This window comes from Magallana gigas, chromosome 1, assembly GCF_963853765.1.
Source record: "Magallana gigas chromosome 1, xbMagGiga1.1, whole genome shotgun sequence".
Lineage (NCBI taxonomy): Eukaryota > Metazoa > Mollusca > Bivalvia > Ostreida > Ostreidae > Magallana > Magallana gigas.
Genome location: NC_088853.1, coordinates 20,647,142 through 20,668,312, shown reverse-complemented (window position 1 = coordinate 20,668,312; position 21,171 = coordinate 20,647,142). Strand labels below are relative to the sequence as shown.

At 31.9% G+C, this 21,171-nt stretch overlaps 1 protein-coding gene and 1 long non-coding RNA gene across 5 annotated transcripts in view; one reads left to right on the top strand and one right to left on the bottom strand.

Annotated features, from left to right (window-relative positions):
* LOC105343453 (beta-1,4-N-acetylgalactosaminyltransferase bre-4) overlaps positions 1-20,621 on the top strand; it is a 36,298-nt gene extending 15,677 nt beyond the window's left edge. For 2 of the 4 annotated variants that reach the window (XM_034464979.2, XM_034464978.2), the window contains exons 4-7: positions 17,129-17,313; positions 17,576-17,698; positions 18,603-18,698; positions 20,333-20,621. In XM_034464979.2, coding sequence (XP_034320870.2) covers positions 17,129-17,313; positions 17,576-17,698; positions 18,603-18,698; positions 20,333-20,453 — 525 coding nt within the window. In that variant the 3' untranslated portion in view covers positions 20,454-20,621. The remainder of the gene's footprint in view (positions 1-17,128; positions 17,314-17,575; positions 17,699-18,602; positions 18,699-20,332) is intronic. The other 2 variants (XM_034464981.2, XM_034464980.2) reach the window with 2 other exon arrangements.
* On the bottom strand, positions 1,142-3,597 carry LOC136276296 (uncharacterized). The gene is made up of 2 exons (XR_010714782.1): positions 3,438-3,597; positions 1,142-3,035 (listed from the first exon to the last, which is right to left on the bottom strand). It is a non-coding gene; the product is annotated as an uncharacterized lncRNA (long non-coding RNA).
* Positions 20,622-21,171: the final 550 nt, after the last annotated feature.

The following is a 21,171-nucleotide window of genomic DNA, read 5'->3' as shown; positions in this document are numbered from 1 at the left end:
GTACACTGTCGATGGTAGTAGGTAAAGGTATAATCTTTTTAATTTACTATTCAAATCATTAAAATCGCAAGTTTTGTGTTTGCAGCTACATAAAAAAAACTATGTGTGCATTACAGCAAGACGCAAATCTTGTGTATAAGATAACGACAGACCGCTCGCTAGTCCAGCCGCGATCTATTTCCTCGGCTGTGGGCAAGGGATCAGATACGTAATTGTTCACATACACAGCTCGGAATACAGCTTGATTTTAAATGCGACTCAAATGCATTGCATAGAAACAGTTCTTTTATCCATAATGTGTTTCACTAGAAAATAACCGGAATGTTTAAACACTTTCCGTATGTAAACTGGTACCCTTTATGTCAGTTATACGCACAAATTCCCCGTTTATTTGCCAAATGAAACACAAATACATGGTAACAAGTCTGGCTTTTTACACTCATATTACGCAATACCCGAACAAAATATTATTGTAACGACATTAATAAGATCATAATGAACAACTTTTGCAGCGACAGCCATATCGAAATCTTAACCGCTTTTGAGTTATAAAGTGAAAACTTTAAAGGGTTCTAGGCCCCTAATTTGAGGGGCCAGCCCCTTTTTCTAGGTGTCAAAGAAAAGATCTTGTAAATATATATTTTTTTCTTCTACATGTCTTAACAAAATATTTGTGAGAAAAAAGATAAACTAAGAAAACCATGCAAAATCACAATCACTGGATGAAATATCTGGTTTCAGCGCTGAGGAAACCCTTTGGAAACTCTGCGGAAACTTAAGGTTACTTTCAGTTTCTGACAGGTTTCAGCACGGAAACTTCAAGTTTCATTAAGTTTCCGCAGTGCTGAAACTTAGGCTGTCCATGAATCCAAATGGTTTCCGCAACGGAAACTTACTGAAACTTGAAGTTTCTGCATAGTTTCAATCTCCATATACGTTTGGGATACATATTGTTTACAAATGGTTTCCGCGACGGAAACTTACTGAAACTTGAAGTTTCTGCATAGTTTCAACCTCCATATACAATTGGGATACATATTGTTTACAAAGGGTTTCCGCAACTGAAACTTACTGAAACTTTTTATATTTTTGCTTTCACAAAAGCTGAGCAAGGTTTCTACTTTATGTAAAAACAAAACAATTTAAAACAGTTCCAAATTTATTTTGTTCAAAACTCTGAAATTGTTTCCAATAATAAATAAAATACAGCCAAGATACAATAATGGAAAAACATCCATATGGCAATTCCCTTATTAGGGACTTTTATCTAAAAAATGATAAAATTGCACAAGAAAAAAATTCCCATAGAAATCTTTACATTTGTATTTTTTTTCATCTCGATTAAATGCCTATCAAATCTCCCTTTAAAAATGAAACAAAGATCTTACTTTTTTAAAAATATGAATGCAATTTACAAAATAACTGCACGTACATGAATAAACAAAGAAAACTTCACTGTTACATGAACATGATACACTTGTCTCAATTTGTTTTGAACTACAATGAATATGTACACCATAAAATATTTTTGAAAAGTCTATAGTATCCATCTTTTAAAAAAAAAAATACACTACAAGATAGTAGTTGACTATAGAGGTATGACCCAGATTTGATTTGAATATGTCAATAAATTCCAAAATGAGGTCAAAGTGACCCACTTACAAGTTGGGATAAACCTTTTCTTTGTTAGTAATATAATCTAATGTTTTACAATAGAACAGGATTTGATATCATTTTTTTGATAATCCATTAAGTCCAAAGTGAACTTTTCATTTCCACCCATGATGTACCAACTGATCAGATTTTAATATCATAAGCCTGTCAGTATTTAATAGATGACCCAGAGGGAGATATGAAAAGCTTGTTGGCCAATAAAAAGCTAACAATGGAGCAGTCTGTCAAATCATGTGCAAAAATATGATGTACACATTTAATTAATTATGCTGATTGCAACACACTTCATTCCTGATGAATATTCTTCTTTACACACGGTTTACCTTCCTACATTTCACTACTTTACCTACATTAATATTTTTAAATCCAAGACATGAAGTAAAATATACATTGTTTATATATGACAAGTATTACTACATGTACATGTACTTGCTTTTTGCAGCATGAATGTATAAAATACAAAGTATCACACAGATCATTCACCTTACAATTCTCATCAATACCAGCATTTTACTTATGATATAAAAGCTAATTCCAATATTAGTTACATAACACAGATTAAAATAAAACCCACATGGAAACAACTTTCCATCCAAGTAATAAAAATTGTAATACATGGGGTATTTGTTGTCTTTATATATTTTCATATACGACATAATTGAATATTGTTTGGTGTATTTTATCATTTCTATGACCCATGCATTCATCTCCTAATGCAGTGTTTTTACATTTAAGATTGGTTTCTTAATTTTTCATATATTGCTGCAAATAAAAACTAAGTTATCAATAAATGTTTAAACAAAGAAAATGGAAAAAAAAGTAGTTAACACTTATCAACTTGGAGGTATGAGGATAAATGTTACATGGAGTCTAATATTTTATGCAATATTTGCAAATATAACAAATTATTTAAGAAAATGAAAGTTAATATCTAATCAATTATGTAATAAGTCAAAACCATGTGATTTCCTAAGATTCTAGCTTACAGACAGACATTGTAATATACTGGTATTTGATCATATAAAAAAAGTACTTTTATAGTTTATAGGTTTTTTGAAATGAGAATACTTTACAGTTAAAAAGTCTTGTTCTGCAGAGGTTTAGTCGGGTCGTAGAGATGTGTCCATTCGAATCAATAAGGAGTGTCCTTGGCTGTTGTTGATGTAACCCGAGTCGTAGTTTATGGAAATAGGCCTTTTTGGGGGATTTTCGAGCATTGTCCAGACCGGTGAAGCACTCATATGATCACATCATGGTTACAGCAGACTTAGTAGTTCTGGACAGTGGTAGCATTAAAATTCTTCTTCTTGCGATGAACTTGTTCCTTTCACTGGGCTGTACTTTATGTCTGTTCTATTTATCTTAAACAAGAATAATAAAGTTTCATTTAGATTTTTAAACAATAAACATTCAGCCTAACATGTAATAAAAGCATTCTGAATAAAATTCTGAATACAGAAGCTACTATGCTGTTGTCAGTTGCTGTTTAAACTATGTCATATAATGGCTACAGTAGTATCTGGTCTAAAATGTTTCATTTTAAGTTTGAAGCTATGTTATTTTCATTTTGATTCAATTATTGTTTGTTGAACAATGGAAAAACTTATCAACAATAAGTGTGCTTCACCACCCCCCCCCCCCCCCCCCATCAACCTCCTTTTCAAGAACTTAGACCTGGATTTCCCAAAAATTACTTCAGTAAATTATAAACATCCAACACATGTATAAGTTAATGGTGAAAATAATCAATTTCAAAGCAATACCTTGCGTTCACATCGTCCAGCTGGTCAAAACATTCAACAGAGGAGCAACTAATCACCGGAAACACTGACTTTGTATGCTGTCAATGCTGAAAAAGAAAAACGTGAAAGATTTCATTTTCCGGATTTAATTAATAATTTTTTTTCGTTACATTTAGAGTTTGTAAATTGTATAATGTGCGAAAGATTCATTGTTTGTCTTGTTTACCAACCAAGCATTCATATGGGCAGGTCTATTCGCCGGAATGGCGACGGAATAGACGTAGTGACATGTATAAAAAGGTCGATAACTTGTGTTAGGTATGAGCTATCACCATTCGGTTTTCAGTTTTTTGATCTGTGGATAGAGGGCTATCGAAATATGTAAAAACTTATTTGATAGGTACATGTTTGATACATAAAACCTTGACCGGAATGAGCTATGGTCGCAAAAATTAGCTGCCGGAATGACGAAGTCGACTTCATAAAACACCTAATATCTCCAAAAGTTTTTAATATTTTTTCATTCGGAAACGATTTTTTTAATCACAACGACCAGGCCTATAAAATGTAAAAAAAATTAAATCGATATCTTTAGATTTAGTATGCAAAACCTTGACCGGAATGGAAATTTTTCGTTAAAAAAGAATGCTGTAATCGTGCAGTCATCTCTATAAATAATCACCAGTATCATAAAAACCATTGATTATATTTCCATTCGGTCAAGATTTTTTTCATCCTTGGGTATACACCTTTCAGATAATATATAGTTTAATATATCAAACTAGATTTAAATGCTCAAAACCTTGACCGGAATGGAAAGTTTTACACTCAAAATTTACAAATTTTATTAATGCGCTCAGGTAAAGAAGCCGTACTACAGGAAGGTGTGAACAACACATGTAATAAAAACATTTGTTATACTTTCATGTTAAATACTGAAATCTGATTGGTTAAGACGCAGTTAATAATATTTACTATTACCCTCAGCGTTAGCAACGCACTTGGCAACGGGTAACATTAAAAAATGTTACATGCGCGAAAATTATGCGCGTACGGTTCGCTGTAGAATTCACGTTATTCCTATATAAAAGCAGTAAAATTTTCTTAAAAATTTTAAAAAAGACATTCAGTATAACAAAATAAATAGTGCCTGTTTGGGAGGATAACAGTTGAAATTGACACCCCTCGAAAACCATTGTCAACCTCCGCTTCGCGTCGGTTGACAATGGTTTTCTCGGGGTGTCAATTTCAACTGTTACCCTCCCAAACAGGCACTATTTATATAATATGTACTACATGAACTCGTATACGTAGATAATCTTACATCTGCTTTTTAAACATCATTTTAAAAAGAAACAATTTATACGCGAAATTAAGATAAAGAAATTGTTATTGGTTATTTATTCTTTTATTAAAAAAGTTATTATATTATTTATTAAAAATAAACATCAACGATGCTTTTATCACAGTAAGTAGAACAGTACCAAAGCCGTGATGATGATTTAATTGTTTACATTAAAGTGATTTAGAATGTATCGAAACTAAATATATAATTATATGTAAAAACTGCTTGTCCGTGTAAGCCGTGATAATTAGGATCGGATGATGATTTTAATTGTTTACATCAAAGGGAGTAAAAATGTACAAGAGCTAAATACATAGAAGCTTGTCCATGGAAGCTGTGATATATAGAATTGAAGGATAATTAAAAAGGATTCCGAAATCGGTATGTCGCCATCACAGATATTCGATAAATTAAATGCCGCTAAAAGAGTTCAAAGTGGTGAATACATCGGGGTGATGAACGCTCGCGACGTCAAACAAGTGAAAAACATTTAAACTAGTGTTAAAAGTGCAAAGAAGTTGACAAAAGACGAAATTTATAATTTAGTTTTATTGTCTAAGAGTAGTTTGAAACGTAACGATAACGATAAAAAATCCGGTAGGAAAAAACCGCGACCGAATGATTGCGACAAGGAAGTTATACCAGCTCCGGATTCCGACGCCGCCGCGTTAGAACAAGATGATGTTTGCGACGACATTCCCGTTAAAAATATTCAAATTAGAATGTAAAGAGTGTTCCGATAAGGTTATTCAAGACGAAAAATGGGTTTCTGGGCTTAATGTTTCGCACAAGAAAAATATTTTAGATCCAACAGGGTGGCTGTGTTCCGATATTGTGAATTATTCATTAGATATAATCAAAAAGCAGTTTGAACATATACATGGGTTACAGTTAACAAATCTTGCACAAATCTTGCACCACTATTTGACGAACAAACTAAATCATGGAAATGCGATAAAAAATTTGAACATACTCAACCACCTTCAGTTCAGATACATCATACGGGTAGAAGTCATTGGGTAACATCTTTTCAAAATAACAATAACGAAATTTGTATTTTAGATAGTCTTAACAAGAGCAAGAACCAAACAGTAAACACTCCATCTCTTGAAATTCAACTCTCTCTTATTTATTGGCGTAATAAGACTTCTATTCCTATTAAGATTTTAGATTCTCAACAACAAGAAAATGGCTTTGATTGTGGATTATTTGCAATTGCTAACCTTGTAGAATTTTGTTTTAATCCCGATAATTCATTTCAAACTAAAACCTCTTTTAAATCAGAAAGTATTAGGAGCCATCTTGTAGAATGTTTAGAAAATGATTTATTTACGCAATTTCCGCAAAATTCATCACAAACTCCTGACATTACAGTTTTAAAACACAAGTTTTAACAATTCATTGCTGTTGTTCTTGTGGATTTCCAGATTGGGTGGATGAAATGGTAGGCTTTAAATTAGGGAAAAAGCTTTGTAATGTTTGGAAACATTCAAAATGTGCAGATGTAAATAATGATTGTACAGATTGGCTATGTATTGACCATTGTCGTGATTAAATTTGTTGTTCTATTGAAATTTGTTGTTTTAATAAACTCCCAATGTTTTTATTACTTGTGTTGTTCACACCTTCTTGTAGTACGGCTTCTTTACCTGAGCGATACCTGAGTGCATCTAATAAAATTTGTAAATTTTGAGTGAAAAATTTTCATTCCGGTCAAGGTTTTGATCATTTAAATCCAGTTTGATATATAAAACTATATATTGTCTGAAAGGTGTATACCCAAGGATGAAAAAAATCTTGACCGAATGGAAATATAATCAATGGTTTTTATGATACAGGTGATTATTTAGAGATGACTGCACGATTTCAGCATTCTTTTTTCTTTATATATTAGGGACGTTTATATAATTAGATATGTGTATACCCTGGATAATCATGATTATCATGCATATAAAGTTGGTTAATGGTTAACTTGGTCAAAACGTATATTTAAAAGAGATACGGTAATAAAAATTAAAACGCCGAACCAAGTTTGAAAAAATGACGCCATCTTGATTTGATGGCGCGAGATCTCGTTTACAAATGAGAGATAAATTAGAGCCTTGAAAATGTTATTGGGAGTATCTATATTGTGAATTAAGTTACCTTGACATGATTTCGTCGTTCCTGCATTATCTCCTTGTTGTAGAGGCTATTAATGCTTCTCAATTCTCCATTTGACAACAGCACCTTCTTGTCCATTTTAACCTTCGCTCGGAATCATAAAGTGCGCCAATACTGACCAATCAGAACCCCCTAAATCTTGGAAAAGTGCATCTTGGGATAGTTTAAAATGAATAATGTTTAATCAAAATTATCATTTTTTACCGAATAGTATACTTTTTACATATATATTTATTTTAGATAAGACTTGTCGGAGTCAGTATTTCCTGGTTAAATACGACAAAGCATTGGCGTGTGTTTGTTACAATTGTATTTGTAACACGTGATTAACCAAAAAAAAATGGCCGACCGTTTGTTTACAAATGTCTAATGAAATTAAACATGTTTTAATGACACATATGTATCAGATTTTGTCTTTAACTATATTTTATTTACATGTACTGATGATTATAATAGAGCCATATATAGTTTACTGACAAGTTAGTCTTGACTTGTCCAATTTTCACCGCGATTCTAAGCACGGTCATATTCTTATTCAAAATATAGAGGTGTGAAAATATTATGTTCATCACAGAGCAGGTTCTGCATGAACACACAGAAATCACAAATATAATTAGATGCCGATCAATTAACCGGGTCCGGTTAACAGTTTTTCCTCCCTTACGGTGAATTTACAACTACGATGAATTGATGGCAATTATTTTACAGTTACACATGTGCACTGATTGGTCATACGATGAACAGTATGTTAAGAATACTTATGAAATTAAAATACAAACGCGTTAAACAAGCCGGGAAGTAAGACATACACGTCGGACTGATATATAAACAAAATAAAATTTTAATTATTTGGTATACTTTCTACATCAAATGTAAACGAATGTATACGAATGTCAAATTTTAAAAATGGGATTAAAATCACGTGCACCACATGGCTAGTGCTGGATTTTAAACTGATTTTGTAATATAACGTATAACTTCAGTAAAATTATGAATAATGCTTATTATATCTTATAACAGAAACATGTGCATGTTTCATAAACATGTATCAATATCTGTGTTTACAGTACAGAAAGTAAATACAAAGTATAGAAATGCACGAATCACATAGGCGTCGAACCGGGGGGGGGGGGGGGGCTAGGGGGGGGGGGGGCTTAGTGCAAAGTTAGACTTACCAATAAGCACATAGCCCCCCCCCCCCCTACTTTTTCTCGCCAGAAATGTAATTGTTCCTAAATTTACCTTGAAAGATTGCGAAGTTGGAGTAATAGATATACTAGCCCCCCCCCCCCGACACGGATTAGGAATTTCATGATTTGGGGGAAAAAAATTGGGTAGGGAAATTTTTTTTCGGAAGAATATAGTATAGGTATACCCCCCCCCCCCCACCGGATAACCTAAAGGATTTTCATGATTTTGGGAATTAGGTTTTTTTTTTGGGTTTTTCCTCAATATTTCTGAGGATTAGTCTAGCCCCCCCCCACTTTCAATTTGCTTCCGACGCCAGTGAATCATGATACAGTCATACATGTAGTAAAGTCTGAAATGCATGTAAATAATTAAACAATTATTATATTAGACTCAAACTCCAAGTGGGTTTTACTTGTTATTATCAACTGTAGAATTTGTAAAAAATAATTCCTGTGTACATCTGTTGGCGTGGTATTAAAAAAGAAATGAATTAGCTCTAAACTTCAGGTTGTACGAATATTTTGTACGATTTGTAAAAATTTACAACGACTTTACCTTAATTTGTTTGCTTAATTAGTTACTGTACCGCAAGGTTCATTCAAATGATAACTAAATGATTTAAGAAGGAGTCTTACAAAATAGGTATATTAATTTATTGAGTGTATTAAGTAAAATACTTCTTCATACACTGTTTGCGATATACAACTAGCTAGATTCTTTTACTAAATAATTATAATTTACTTATCAGTTTTACTAACTCAGGTACACAAAAATTGAAAAAAAATTCCCGCCGGGCTCCAGATATAAACTCACGCTTCGTACTGTGTATATATGTTATGTAACAGTCTTTTGTTCACTCCTGACAGAAAAAACCTTGCAATCCACACAGAATATACAGGAAAATCACAGAGGAGGTCACCTGGACAAAGAATGTATACACATGTATACACGTGCCCGAGTACCTAAGATTAATGATTTCATCATATGCATTAAACAAGATCAGACATCAGTTTTTCTTTTCAAATTCAATTAATTACTTAGTAAGGTTCTTAATCGCCTTATTTGGCACATTTGAAGATAGTTACATGTATACATATAGTTTCAGTCGCGCTGAAACCTTACTATATGGATTCATTATCATTAGGCTAGACTTCAACTTAAACCTGTTGAAAATCAATTTTAGTAATAGTTTCAGCAATGCGTAAACCATTTGGAATCTTAACTTAAAGTTTCAGCATACTGAAACCTAGCGGAAATGTTCTGAAACTGATTGATATTTCCATAATAATTTACACAACTTTTCACATGATTCAAATTTAGTTTCCGCATTGCGGAAACCATCAGGAATCTTAACTTAAAGTTTCAGCATACTGAAACCTAGCGGAAATGTTCTGAAACTGATTGATATTTCCATAATAATTTACACAACTTTTCACACGATTCAAATTTAGTTTCCGCATTGCGGAAACCATCAGGAATCTTAGACTAAAGTTTCTGCTGACTGAAATCTAACGGATACTTGCTGAATCGATATAATGGTTTCCGCATTGCGGAAACTATACATGAAACTTCAACTTCAAGTTTCAGCAAGGTTTCCATATAGTTTCAGTTTTGCTGAAACTTGATTTTTCATCCAGTGAATGCTTTTTTAATCTCATTTTTCAAGCCCTACCGGGCTTTAGCGCCTTAAAAATATTAGCATCTTAATATAAACACACACACATAAAAAGTACAAGCACATTAAAAATACTAGTACTTGGTTATATACATGACATTGTCACTGTTACAATGTATTAAGGAGTGAATTGGTTTATTATTAGCTCTGTTAAAAGATACACATATTTAAAATTCCTCACTGAAGTAGAGTTTCGAACAGATTTTTAAAAAAAAAATGTTTCAGAGAAATGCAGACGTAGCAATATGAACTATCTTATGGAGTGTCAAAACGTTACTTTATTTAAAAATATGGAGGTAACATAGTGTTTCAGTGTAAAGTTTGAATTGTCTGTATCCGTCTAAGGTAAAATTTCAAATTGAATTCAAATATGTCAGATCATATGGATGCATAACCAAATTTGCTAAATTTGAATGACTCGTTGCAAAGAAAAATTTCAAATGTTATCAAAGGTAAAAATCCAATTCAAAATAAAAGATGTAAATAATAAAATTACCCAAATTTTTTTTTTTTGATTTAAAATCTAGTTTTATAATATCTTTTTGTTTTAAAACACAATTTTGAAATAAAGCTGCAAGATTTTGCTTTTATCTCAAACATATTAGATTTCTTAGAGGTGATTATAAGTTATTCTTAAAATCATAATTCAAATAAAAGATCGTTAAAGGATGGATCTCCGCCATTAAATCAGGCTAAAGATGACTGAAAGTGAACTTAAACGTGACAAAATTCGATAATTACAAGAGATGTTTGATGCCATTAAGTCGTCGATCAATCGATTGGCCGATAGAGAGAGAGAGAGAGAGAGAGAGAGAGAGAGAGAGAGAGTAGAAAATGCGAACAGTTAAAGACTGAAATAATAAAAGATACAAGATAACTTCTTTTAGTTTTAATCACTTGTTTCGATTTAAACATTTTCTTAATAAATGCCGTTTTAAATATAAAAGTTCAACAGTAAAGCCCATGCGTCTGTTTTACAAATGTGATATGCAACTTTTATTCACGGTTGGATGAAATCGTAATTCATGTTGAATTATGCAAAAGAAAAGGCGATAAAATGCTGTATTTTTTACAAATAAAATGTGTTTCGCTTGTGTCTTATCAGCATCACCTCTCTATACAACTGCCTGCACTTTTAGAAGGAAAAAACCCCACAAGTTAAATTGGATTTTCTTTTGTTGTTTAACCTTTTTATGAATAATTTGTGAATGTAAATGTAGAAAACATCTAAATTAATCATAAAAGTATTTAAAAAATCCAGACATTTTGATTAAATAAATGTGGATACTAAAAAACTCTAAGGAATTATTAGAAACTTCGAGGTCACAAAATCACAAAAACCGAAGTCAATAGCTTAAAAACGACGATTTGTCAACGCTTTATACAACCATTCCCCATGACAAATTAAAATCTAGGCTTTTTGATATTATCGACGGTTGTATCTCCAATAAAAATGAAAGTCGTAAACATGCTTACCTTGTCAGTGAAAATCTAAAGTATTATTTTAGTAAAAACCATTCTGATTGCAAACACAAGTACTCTGAAGTTGGTATTAAAAAGATGCTTGAGTTTCTGATAGACAATATCTATGTAGTTTTTGGAAATCAAGTCTTCCAACAATCTGTTGGAATTCCAATGGGTACCAATTGTACCATAGTGTTAGCAAACCTATTTTTGTATTCTTATGAAGAGGAATTTATTCAAAAACTTTTACGTGAAACAAATAAATCACTCGCTGTGGCCTTCAACTCAACATTCAGGTATATCAACGACGTATTATCAATTAACAATTGTTATTTCCATACTTATGTCGAATTGATATATCCCAGTGAACTTGAAATAAACGAAACCATAGAGTCTGCGTCATCTGTTTCATATTTGGATATGTTTACTGGAAATGGACATTGTAATAACCTATCGCGGTAACCTCAATTCTTCCATAGTCACCTTTCCTTACTTATGTAGCAATATACCTTTATCACCTGCATATAGTGTTTTTGACTCTCAGTTAATTCTATACATAAGGGCATGCTCTTCGTATGGACAGTTTTTAAGGCGAGGCATGCTACTGACAAACAAGTTGATAAAACAGGACTATCAACAGTCTCGTTTGAATACAGCTTTTCGTAAGTTCTATGGTCGATAAAACGATCTTGTCAGCAAATACAATCTTCCACTGGGTCAAATGTTGACTGACGTTTTTCATACTAATTGTTAGACCATAATTAATCACCTAGTTGTCTACGGCCTTTTCCGCGTGACTGGTCAGCAGAGGATGCTCACTCCTCCTAGGCACCTGATCCTACCTCTATCTTTTGAAAGGTCTGTGTTCTTCTGCTTTGAATTTGTATTTCGTTTTATGGATTTTTGGGATGGTTGACAGTTTTTTATTGTCATTTGTTTAGGCAGCATTTTACTAACATTAAAAATGGATATTGATATTTTTAGTTCAGTCTCGTCTTTTTCATACACCGTATTTAAACTGGTGATATGCGTATATTCTAATCACTAAAAATATATTGTTAAATAATAAAGATTGAAACATGACAAAGAATTAATGCATATAGTATAACAAATATAATTTATTTTTAAATATAGAATACATAAGTTAGTTTTACAGAGAACACCTTTTCATTACATTTGACTTATAATAAAATCAACAACTTATATAAAGTTTAAATGTTATCTAGATTTTTAAAAGGAAATTGTACAATGACTTATTGCTATCAAAGAATGTGTAAGTATTTTTGCAATATTAATCGTGTTTGATATCTAAAAAAAATTTGGTATAAAATGAAATGGAATATACTCATTTTTACAAACAATTGATTGCATCGCAACTATGCATCTTTGTAAATAGTATTTCACGCAACAAAATTGTTTCTAAAATGTTTTTAACAAAAATATACAGTTAACAAGGAATTTTTTTCTTGGTGCAAAACTAATTAAAACTGAATTGATACACACTATCTCGTTCTTACTATTGATTATATTCGAGTTCTGCTAAATTTCACACATATAAGACATATATGTTTTAAGCACTACTCGCATTAAACTAATATTGGGTAATTTTTTGTATGTCCATGTAAATTTACAAAGCTTATTATTATTTTTTATTTAAAGAATAAAAGAAATCAAAAACTTAAAACAAACAAACAGTGCATTGGTAACGTTTCTAAAAAAAGATTCCAAATTAAACACTCTCTGTACTAAACGCCTTTTTCTGTTCTACTGGACATTATATCATCCTACAGATAAAACATAATTATACTTTAAAAATAATGCACTCAAGGAAAACTAATGTAATGACTAACAAGTGTTCTTCTTAGTTCTTCTTAGTATTAACTTTTTCTACCAAGATATATAGAGCAGTAATGTCTACGATTTGATGCAGACATTAAGCTGTAGGCGCAATGCACGTGCGGAAATAATTTTTAGACGGTGGCTATAAATAGCCACAGTCTATTGCTACGGTCCTGACCGGAAGAGTATTTCTCACGGGGACCCTAGCGGATAGGGAACGATAACTCTGTTAGGTACATGTATGCAGTGTTACAGGCAATGTTTTACCTACGTGTCGATTTCAGTATGAGAATTAATTTTCATCTTATCAGATATTTTAAGCAATATAGCTGCTAATTATTTTGTACATACATTTAAATAATGTATGAAATGTATGATGTAAACAATTAATTGTCAGAAACACACTACTCAAGCTGGTTTGTCATTTCATATTTCAGCAATTATATGCTTCACCGATAAATTCAGTCATTTTCAACGCATAAGTTTTAGTTGAGTCAGTATATTTATTTTGTTGTAGCTTATTCCAAAGAATTCACAACAGATACTGACAATGAATATCACATAAATTACATTTTATTGAACTTCAACCGATCGATGGTACACTTTCTTCTACAAGTGTGCATGTGTTTTCAAACACACAAAAAACTTTTAATTTACGATACAAATGTGTTTAATTTTGGACTGACCTGTCATTTACAATGTACCTTACTTTGTTCCTCACTCAGTCTGTAGAAACATTAATTTTATTACAGGCACCTCAATATTCACCAGACAATATTTACTGCTGATGTTCACGCTTTACTTGCTGCTGACTTTCTCTCAAACACGCTAATCGACGTCGGATTGTAGAATTCACGTGCAAATCGAGTCGCCGTTTTACATGTATATAAACTACATTTTACGATGTTTCAAAGATTTTCAGTTCAGATTTTTTTTTACATATGCTGTAAAACGTCTTACGGATTTCACGGCGTGTCAGCTTGTGTATCTCTAATTTGCAGCAAACGCTAGCTTTTTTGTGCGAAAAAAGAATCGGTTCAACTCATGCGATATTCCATATACATTTATGGTACATTGTGAACGGTAATGTAAGAGATAAGAGATAATAATTTTGTTACCTAAACAGTTTCTGTCGAATTTTTTCACAATGAACAGAATAACGCAATTCGATGAGCGAATTACAAATAGTGACTTTTATTCATATGCGCCCGTCCCTGCTAAATGCATTAGAGAATCCTTTCTTTGGTTTTAGGGGCATTTTTTTCACTAACAGATAACATTATTTTACATTATGTACGTAAACATTGCCCTGTTTGTTCTCAAATAATTTTCATCTCGCGAATACAACTCTATTATGAACTTTCTTTGACATTTGTTTCCAAGTGTTAGCATCATTTTGTCGACATGCATTTACAAATAGGCGGGCCTATATAAATGCGCCAGTTTGTTGCTACTCGCAATTGAAATACACACCGGTTAGAAAGTGTCATCACTTAACGCAACGCTACATCAGCCGTAGCGTATATATCCATGCTATATTTGCGATAAATAATGAAACATGAAGGCAAATAAATGTGCTTCATTGATGACTGTAGAATTCTGCTGAGCTACGGAACTATATATAGCTTTCCGAAAATATTGCCGGGGTTTGCGAAACCTAGATCTATTGTCTAGTACATGCAAAGAATAAAATCAAAAATGGTGGGTGAATAAGACGTGTAAAATGCCCATATGAGGAATGATTAGATACGGCAAAATTAAAATATTACTAAATCCGATACTTTAAAAAAAAAAATTAAAAACAATGTATATTTAACGTAACATCGGGTTGTAACCTTTAAATATTTTAAATACTTGCAAAATATAAGGAATCATTCTTTGAGTATTATGAGGTGATAATTTTGGTCGGGGTGTGATCAAATCCAATAAAGGCCGAAGGGCTTTATGATAGATTTGATCACGCCCCGACCGAAATTATCACCTACTAATATTCAAAGAATGATTCCTTATAACTTATATTTATATAATGTTGTGCCATTGTACGATGAAATATTTAAATATATATATGCAAACCCCGCTGGCGCCTCAATTTGGCGTCATTTGAAGTTATGGGTTTTATAGTACAAAATCGATACGTAGTGTTATCACAGGCAAAGACACTGGAAAATGTAAATATATTGATTTAAACTGGCGTATGCGTGTTAAAACCTCCAAATAGTGTAATTTTTATAACTTCGATGCCTTTTCTTTCATAGACTGGGTCTGAGCTTCATATTTTTGTCACAGTCTAAATGTGGTTTAATGGAATTTAAACTGATTTTATTCAACAAAAATGTGGAGAGATGACCCACTATAGTAGAATGTCATTTTGTAGCTCAACAATTGAACGTTTTAGAAAAATAATACAAGTCCGTAAATTCGTGGCTACATGTAATGTCTTATATAGCACTTAAACAACTCACTTTGTTGTGAATGAAATGGCTTAGTGGTTAGAGCACCAGACATTAGGAAACTTTATAGATCTTGGGTTTTTAGGTTGTGGGTTCGACACCAAATCTTAAGGATCTATTATTTTTTTCTTATCGTATTTTTGAAATATTTCAGACTGAATATAATTAGAAATTACCATTTTGTAAACTTGTATTATAACATATCAAATATATTTAATTAAAAAAATGCTAAATTTGAAATTGTATTTTACGACTAAACCAAATGGACAGTTGCACTATCTTATTCCCCATCTTCTTTATATATACACAGCTGTACGGTCAGAAAAACGTGCGTTTAACTTGAATTGTGTTTGTTTTGGTGTTTTTAAAAGCTTATTTTGTATAATTAATCAATATTTGTTGTACGTTTACCAGAAAAGTTTAATGTAGCAAGTAATTTATGCGTGTTAAAGTTTAAGTACACTGAGAAGCAATAAAATATACATGTGACTTTCCCGAATTCATTCAAATGATTTGAATAAATCTATAGTTAAATACAATTGAAGAAATGTTTAAAACGTTGATTAATGAAACTGCCGCAACTGAATATTGTATGATATTTTTTATTTTCATTCACTTTCGTTGTGAGCAAATGGAAATAATCCACTTAAGTGGAGGATAAAATATTGATTGACTCTTCTGTTTCATGATGACGTGCATTCCAAAAGCAATACCAGTTTTATCAAACAGGTTCTTGTAAACCCATTCCGTTCTCTTTACACCTTTAACTGACTATGAGGACAAAGGCAAGTGTGATGGCCCACAAGACTGCAACTTTTTCCCCCGTGAAGAAATTGAGGAAAAATGCTGTCGAGAGGGACAATAAATATACTACATGTATGCTCAAATAGTTAGTAAAAACCTGATAAGTATTTTATCATACCAAAGCTTAATTTGTTCTCGTTACTTGAGAAATCTACAATATATTTAAAGCACAATAGTCCAATCCACACTTTTTAAAAGTTGTTCCCCTTTGCAGAGTCAACCCAACGGTCAAAAGGGAAAAAACCAAAATTCCCCCTCTTCAAACAATCAAATATTTGGGCGTACTGTAATGAAACCGCTTTGGATTTGATTTATTCATTCAATATGTGGTGGCAACCCACATATTTAATAAGTCATTCTGGGGCAATCAAAATACATAGTATTACCGAAACGGGTTTATAATGTCAACTGATATAGATACAAACAGATAAATACAAAATATAGATACGAACTTCTACTCTATAAAAGCTACTGTTTTCCCCAAAAGATGACGGCCAAGAGACACAGCATTTTTAAGGTGTGGATTGAGATCAAAGCTAGGATTTCTACAGAATTATCCATGTAGGGAACTCACGACCAGTCGTGCGAGTAAGCGTTAAGTATAAGTACATGTATGAGATACTGGTTGTGGATTTTCGACAACAATAATTATCATACATCACTCATTGTTACATGTAATTTGCCACTTTCAAACGACGCCACCGTCTAACAGTACTTTCAGGACTTTGATTTTTATTTTTTTCTGAAAATGTTTATCTCAGTGGTGTATAATTTTTTTAAGGCTGACACAAAACCTTTCAACAAGGGGATGCTCTACAACATTGCGTTCAGTGAGGCAGAGACCGACAATCACACCTGTTTTGTTTTTCATGACGTTGACCTGATCCCAGAAAATGACCAGATTATGTATAATTGCGTAAGAAGTCCGATGCATCTTTCAAGAGCGATCGATTCATTCAACTACAGGTAAAAAATGAAGGCAATTATGAAATTTGAAATTTCTCCTTCCATAAAAATGATTATTTTGTACAAATTTACCTCAGGTAGAAAAAAAGCAATACTCCATAGCTATTTTGATTTAATGGTTATCTGAATCAGTGTTCCTGTTCAGTGATTTCACTATAACCTGGCGGAGAACCAATTTAAAAAAGATAAAAGTACACACACAGACGAAGAGCTTAAAAAATGCTTGTGTGTTGAAACACGTTCTTTTTGAATTTCTCCACAGACTTCCCGATAGAAAGTTAATTGGTGGAGTATCCATGTGGAAAAAGGAGGACTTCGAAAAAGTTAATGGATGGTCAAATCTATTTGTGAACTGGGGCGGAGAAGATGATGATATGAGTTATAGGTGTTATTTTTATTAACATATAGACAACATAATCATAATTAAGGTACCATAAGACGATTTAAATGAAGGGAAATGATACAGTAGTTTTTAGCATTTTCTGCCCTTTTCAGTCTCATTAAAGAGGTTCGTTCCTCAGTTTTAAGGAAGTCGTATTGGTTAGCCCTAATCTAAAATTATGCATTATATATTAATTCTATTTGTTAATTCATATCTAAGAATAATAAATAAACTAAATTAAAAAAAAAATTGCAATGGGATATCATCATGTTGTTCCGAAAAAAAATTGAGCAATTTTTTCAATTTTACTATCGACATATTTTGACATATTTAGCTTATATTTCATAAAGTCAAGAACACGTGAACTCCAACTTTTGCCTCAAATTGGTGTTTTTCATGACCTATTCCAAACATTACATAAAAGACCCATGCAATCTTTTTCTGACAAGACTAAATAATTTGAATAAAAATTGAAACGTTTAAATATTGTCGTTGCTTGTTGAATCATTCATGACTTAAAATAGCGTTTTATCAGTGCAAAAGGTCAATGCCAATTAGTTGATCTTGAAGAAATTGTGAACTTTTTATGATAATTTTAATTTATTTTACGTAGTTTAAATTTGTTTTTGATGCAATGGTTTATTCCGAAAAAATAAATTAAACAAGGGAAAGCGATTTATGTGCATCTTGCAGATCAAGGCAGAAAGTTAATATTTAATACACCGTAGCGCCGTAAAATTTGTTTTAAATTTTGGTTAAGTGTATGTGTGTGAAGATTTAAAAAATTCTTTAGAAAAAACCTAAAGACTTGAAAGTAAGACCACAAATCCTTAAGTGATCTCTGTGATGATCTTAACCATTCATAAACATTTTAAGACAAAAATAAGCTTGTTTATTTATTTTGTAGAATAATAATGAACAAACTGTCCATATTTCGATTCCGAAATAATGTTGCAAGATACACTATGCTTAAACACAAAAGAACACCGGTTAACACAGCAAGGTATGTTATTTCGTCGTATTTTATTAGGTACAGAGTACAGTTAAATGTTCATTATTTCGATGTACTCTTTTTTTTTTGCTGTCTCGATTTTCTTCATTGTTGCAACTCACTTTCCATTTTTTTTTTTCAAGCAACGCTTTGAAGATATGGTAGCTTGTTTTTGTTATGGTGACACGAAATGCACTTTAAAAATATTCAAAAATCGCAAAGTTCATGTATATGTTTCGATTTCATTAGCTGGAAGTATGACAAATGACCAAACGCTGATACATCTACCCATTAATTACGGCTTTTAAGGGAGTAAAGGACAAAATAATAGAGTTGTGATAGAATTGTGAACGTATGTGTTTTAGAGATAATTTCAATCAGAAACTGTTAATCAAGTTATCTTTGGTTTATATGCTTAATACATTTCAGCGATTTAAACAAGGCTTAGCAAATTAATAACTGTATTTCAAATTGTCGTATTGGTATTCGACCAAACCATGCACATGCAATTTGTATTTACGTTTTCTCATGCTGCACAAACTTACCACAGGTAAGTTATAGCTGAGTAAAAATCAAATTATCACCTATATAGATTTGGAATATGTCATTTATTAAAAATAAAGAAAATATTGAAAGACAACTCAATAAATAAAACCCCAAAATTTCAGACCTAAACCTATTCTTACAATACAAAATCGACTTATCCATTCCGATCTCCTAAATTTACAGAGAAAACACATATTTTTTAAAGAATGTACAACAAATTAAGTAACAACAGAGAGCTGGCACCTACAAATGCCACCAAATACTAATTGTCAAACATGAATTGGCAATTGCATTTCTCCATCTAAGGCGAAAACAATTCTTTTTAACGTGTGCGTCTATGTCAGCTTTATCAACACACTTTGATTTTTGGGAGTTGATTTTAATCAACTCTCCTATGCAGTTACTCAGACAAACCGAAAGTGAAACAGTGTTTGGACCTCAGCACAAATCATTGCTGCTGACAAGACGTAGTTCTTGAAAATATTTGATAAATTCGATGTAATGTATTCTAAAGCGTTGTTTTTCAAGGAAACTTATTTATAAATACCTTGAAATAGTCAGATTATAAATGGTACGAACAATTTAAATATATTTTGTAGTCGTATGTATTCCTACGCCAGAGTTCAATATAGTCTCGTTCAACTCGACGCTCGTCTGTCTCCGTGAATCCTTGTCGGAGATTTACGGTGTCAGCCGAGCGTTTGGTTGAACGAGACTAAAGTTCAATATTGCTTGGATCCATACAATTTTCGAGAAATATTTTTATTACTGATACATAGTTTGATTGAATTAATTTTATCTTTAAATATTTTATAACATGATTCAGAGGGGGGTTTCTCGATATTCTTGTCGAAAAAGTGAGAAATCCATATTATAAAAATGTGCGTAATTCAAATTAGAAACTACACGTACTTGTCATGCAAAATAACATATCATCGATTTTAAAATAAATAAACATCGACAAAATCAACTCCCGTCAGTTCTTCAGTACTTTAATTTTTTAAAGTGTGTAGACTTGGACCCAGGTGCAACAAAATTGAAAATAAAAAGTGCATTATTTTCCATAGTGTGCTGTAACACTACTTTTGTCTTTTTTGTAGATATCAAATGTTGATGGATAGTCCATGGCGGTTTAAGGTGGATGGACTTTCAACCTTGACCTACATTCCACCTACACGAGAGAACCATCAACTTTATACAAGGATATTAGTGAGGACCTGAAAGTTACAACTTGCAAACAATTTCATGAACTCATTTTGTGATAATCTTGAGAACAAATTAAATGGTCTTTCTTATGTAAATTCTTGATTTGCAGTGAATTCATTCATACATGTACTGTTTTATAATTATCTGGTTGTTGGTATATATGAAAATATTGACAAAAAATCACCAATGATGTTCATATCTAAATGCAGCTGTGCGAATGTTGTTGTGCTCCGTTTTTAAGGTCAAGTAGTTACATGATTGATAATGCACTCTTATTATAAAAGGTTTTGAACACTGCATTCTTTGATTAAAGACCAAGAGGATAAAATATAACAGAACATAAATTATAAGATTAATTAATAAATATTTCACGTTCATCTTGAAAAATTGTCAATACTGAAAATCAGAAAGAGAAAGTTGTAAATTATAATTTGTATTTAAATGTGGGTATGGTCATACTTGTAAGGAAGTTAATCTGCTGTTGTAAAAAAAAGTTTTATATCTTACTGGATGGAGTACCTTTGCAACGAAAGATACACTTTTCAATTAATAAATTGAATGGTATAAAGTTAATATCTGAAAAAAAAAGAAAGATTGAATACCAATTTTTGTTGGGAAGAAAAGGCAGAACAATGGTATCTATCAATAACAAAAAAGAGTTTTATCTTTTGAAATCGATTTGAAAAAAATTGGCATTTCGAAAACAAATGCTGTGTGTGTATAAATAGGTAGT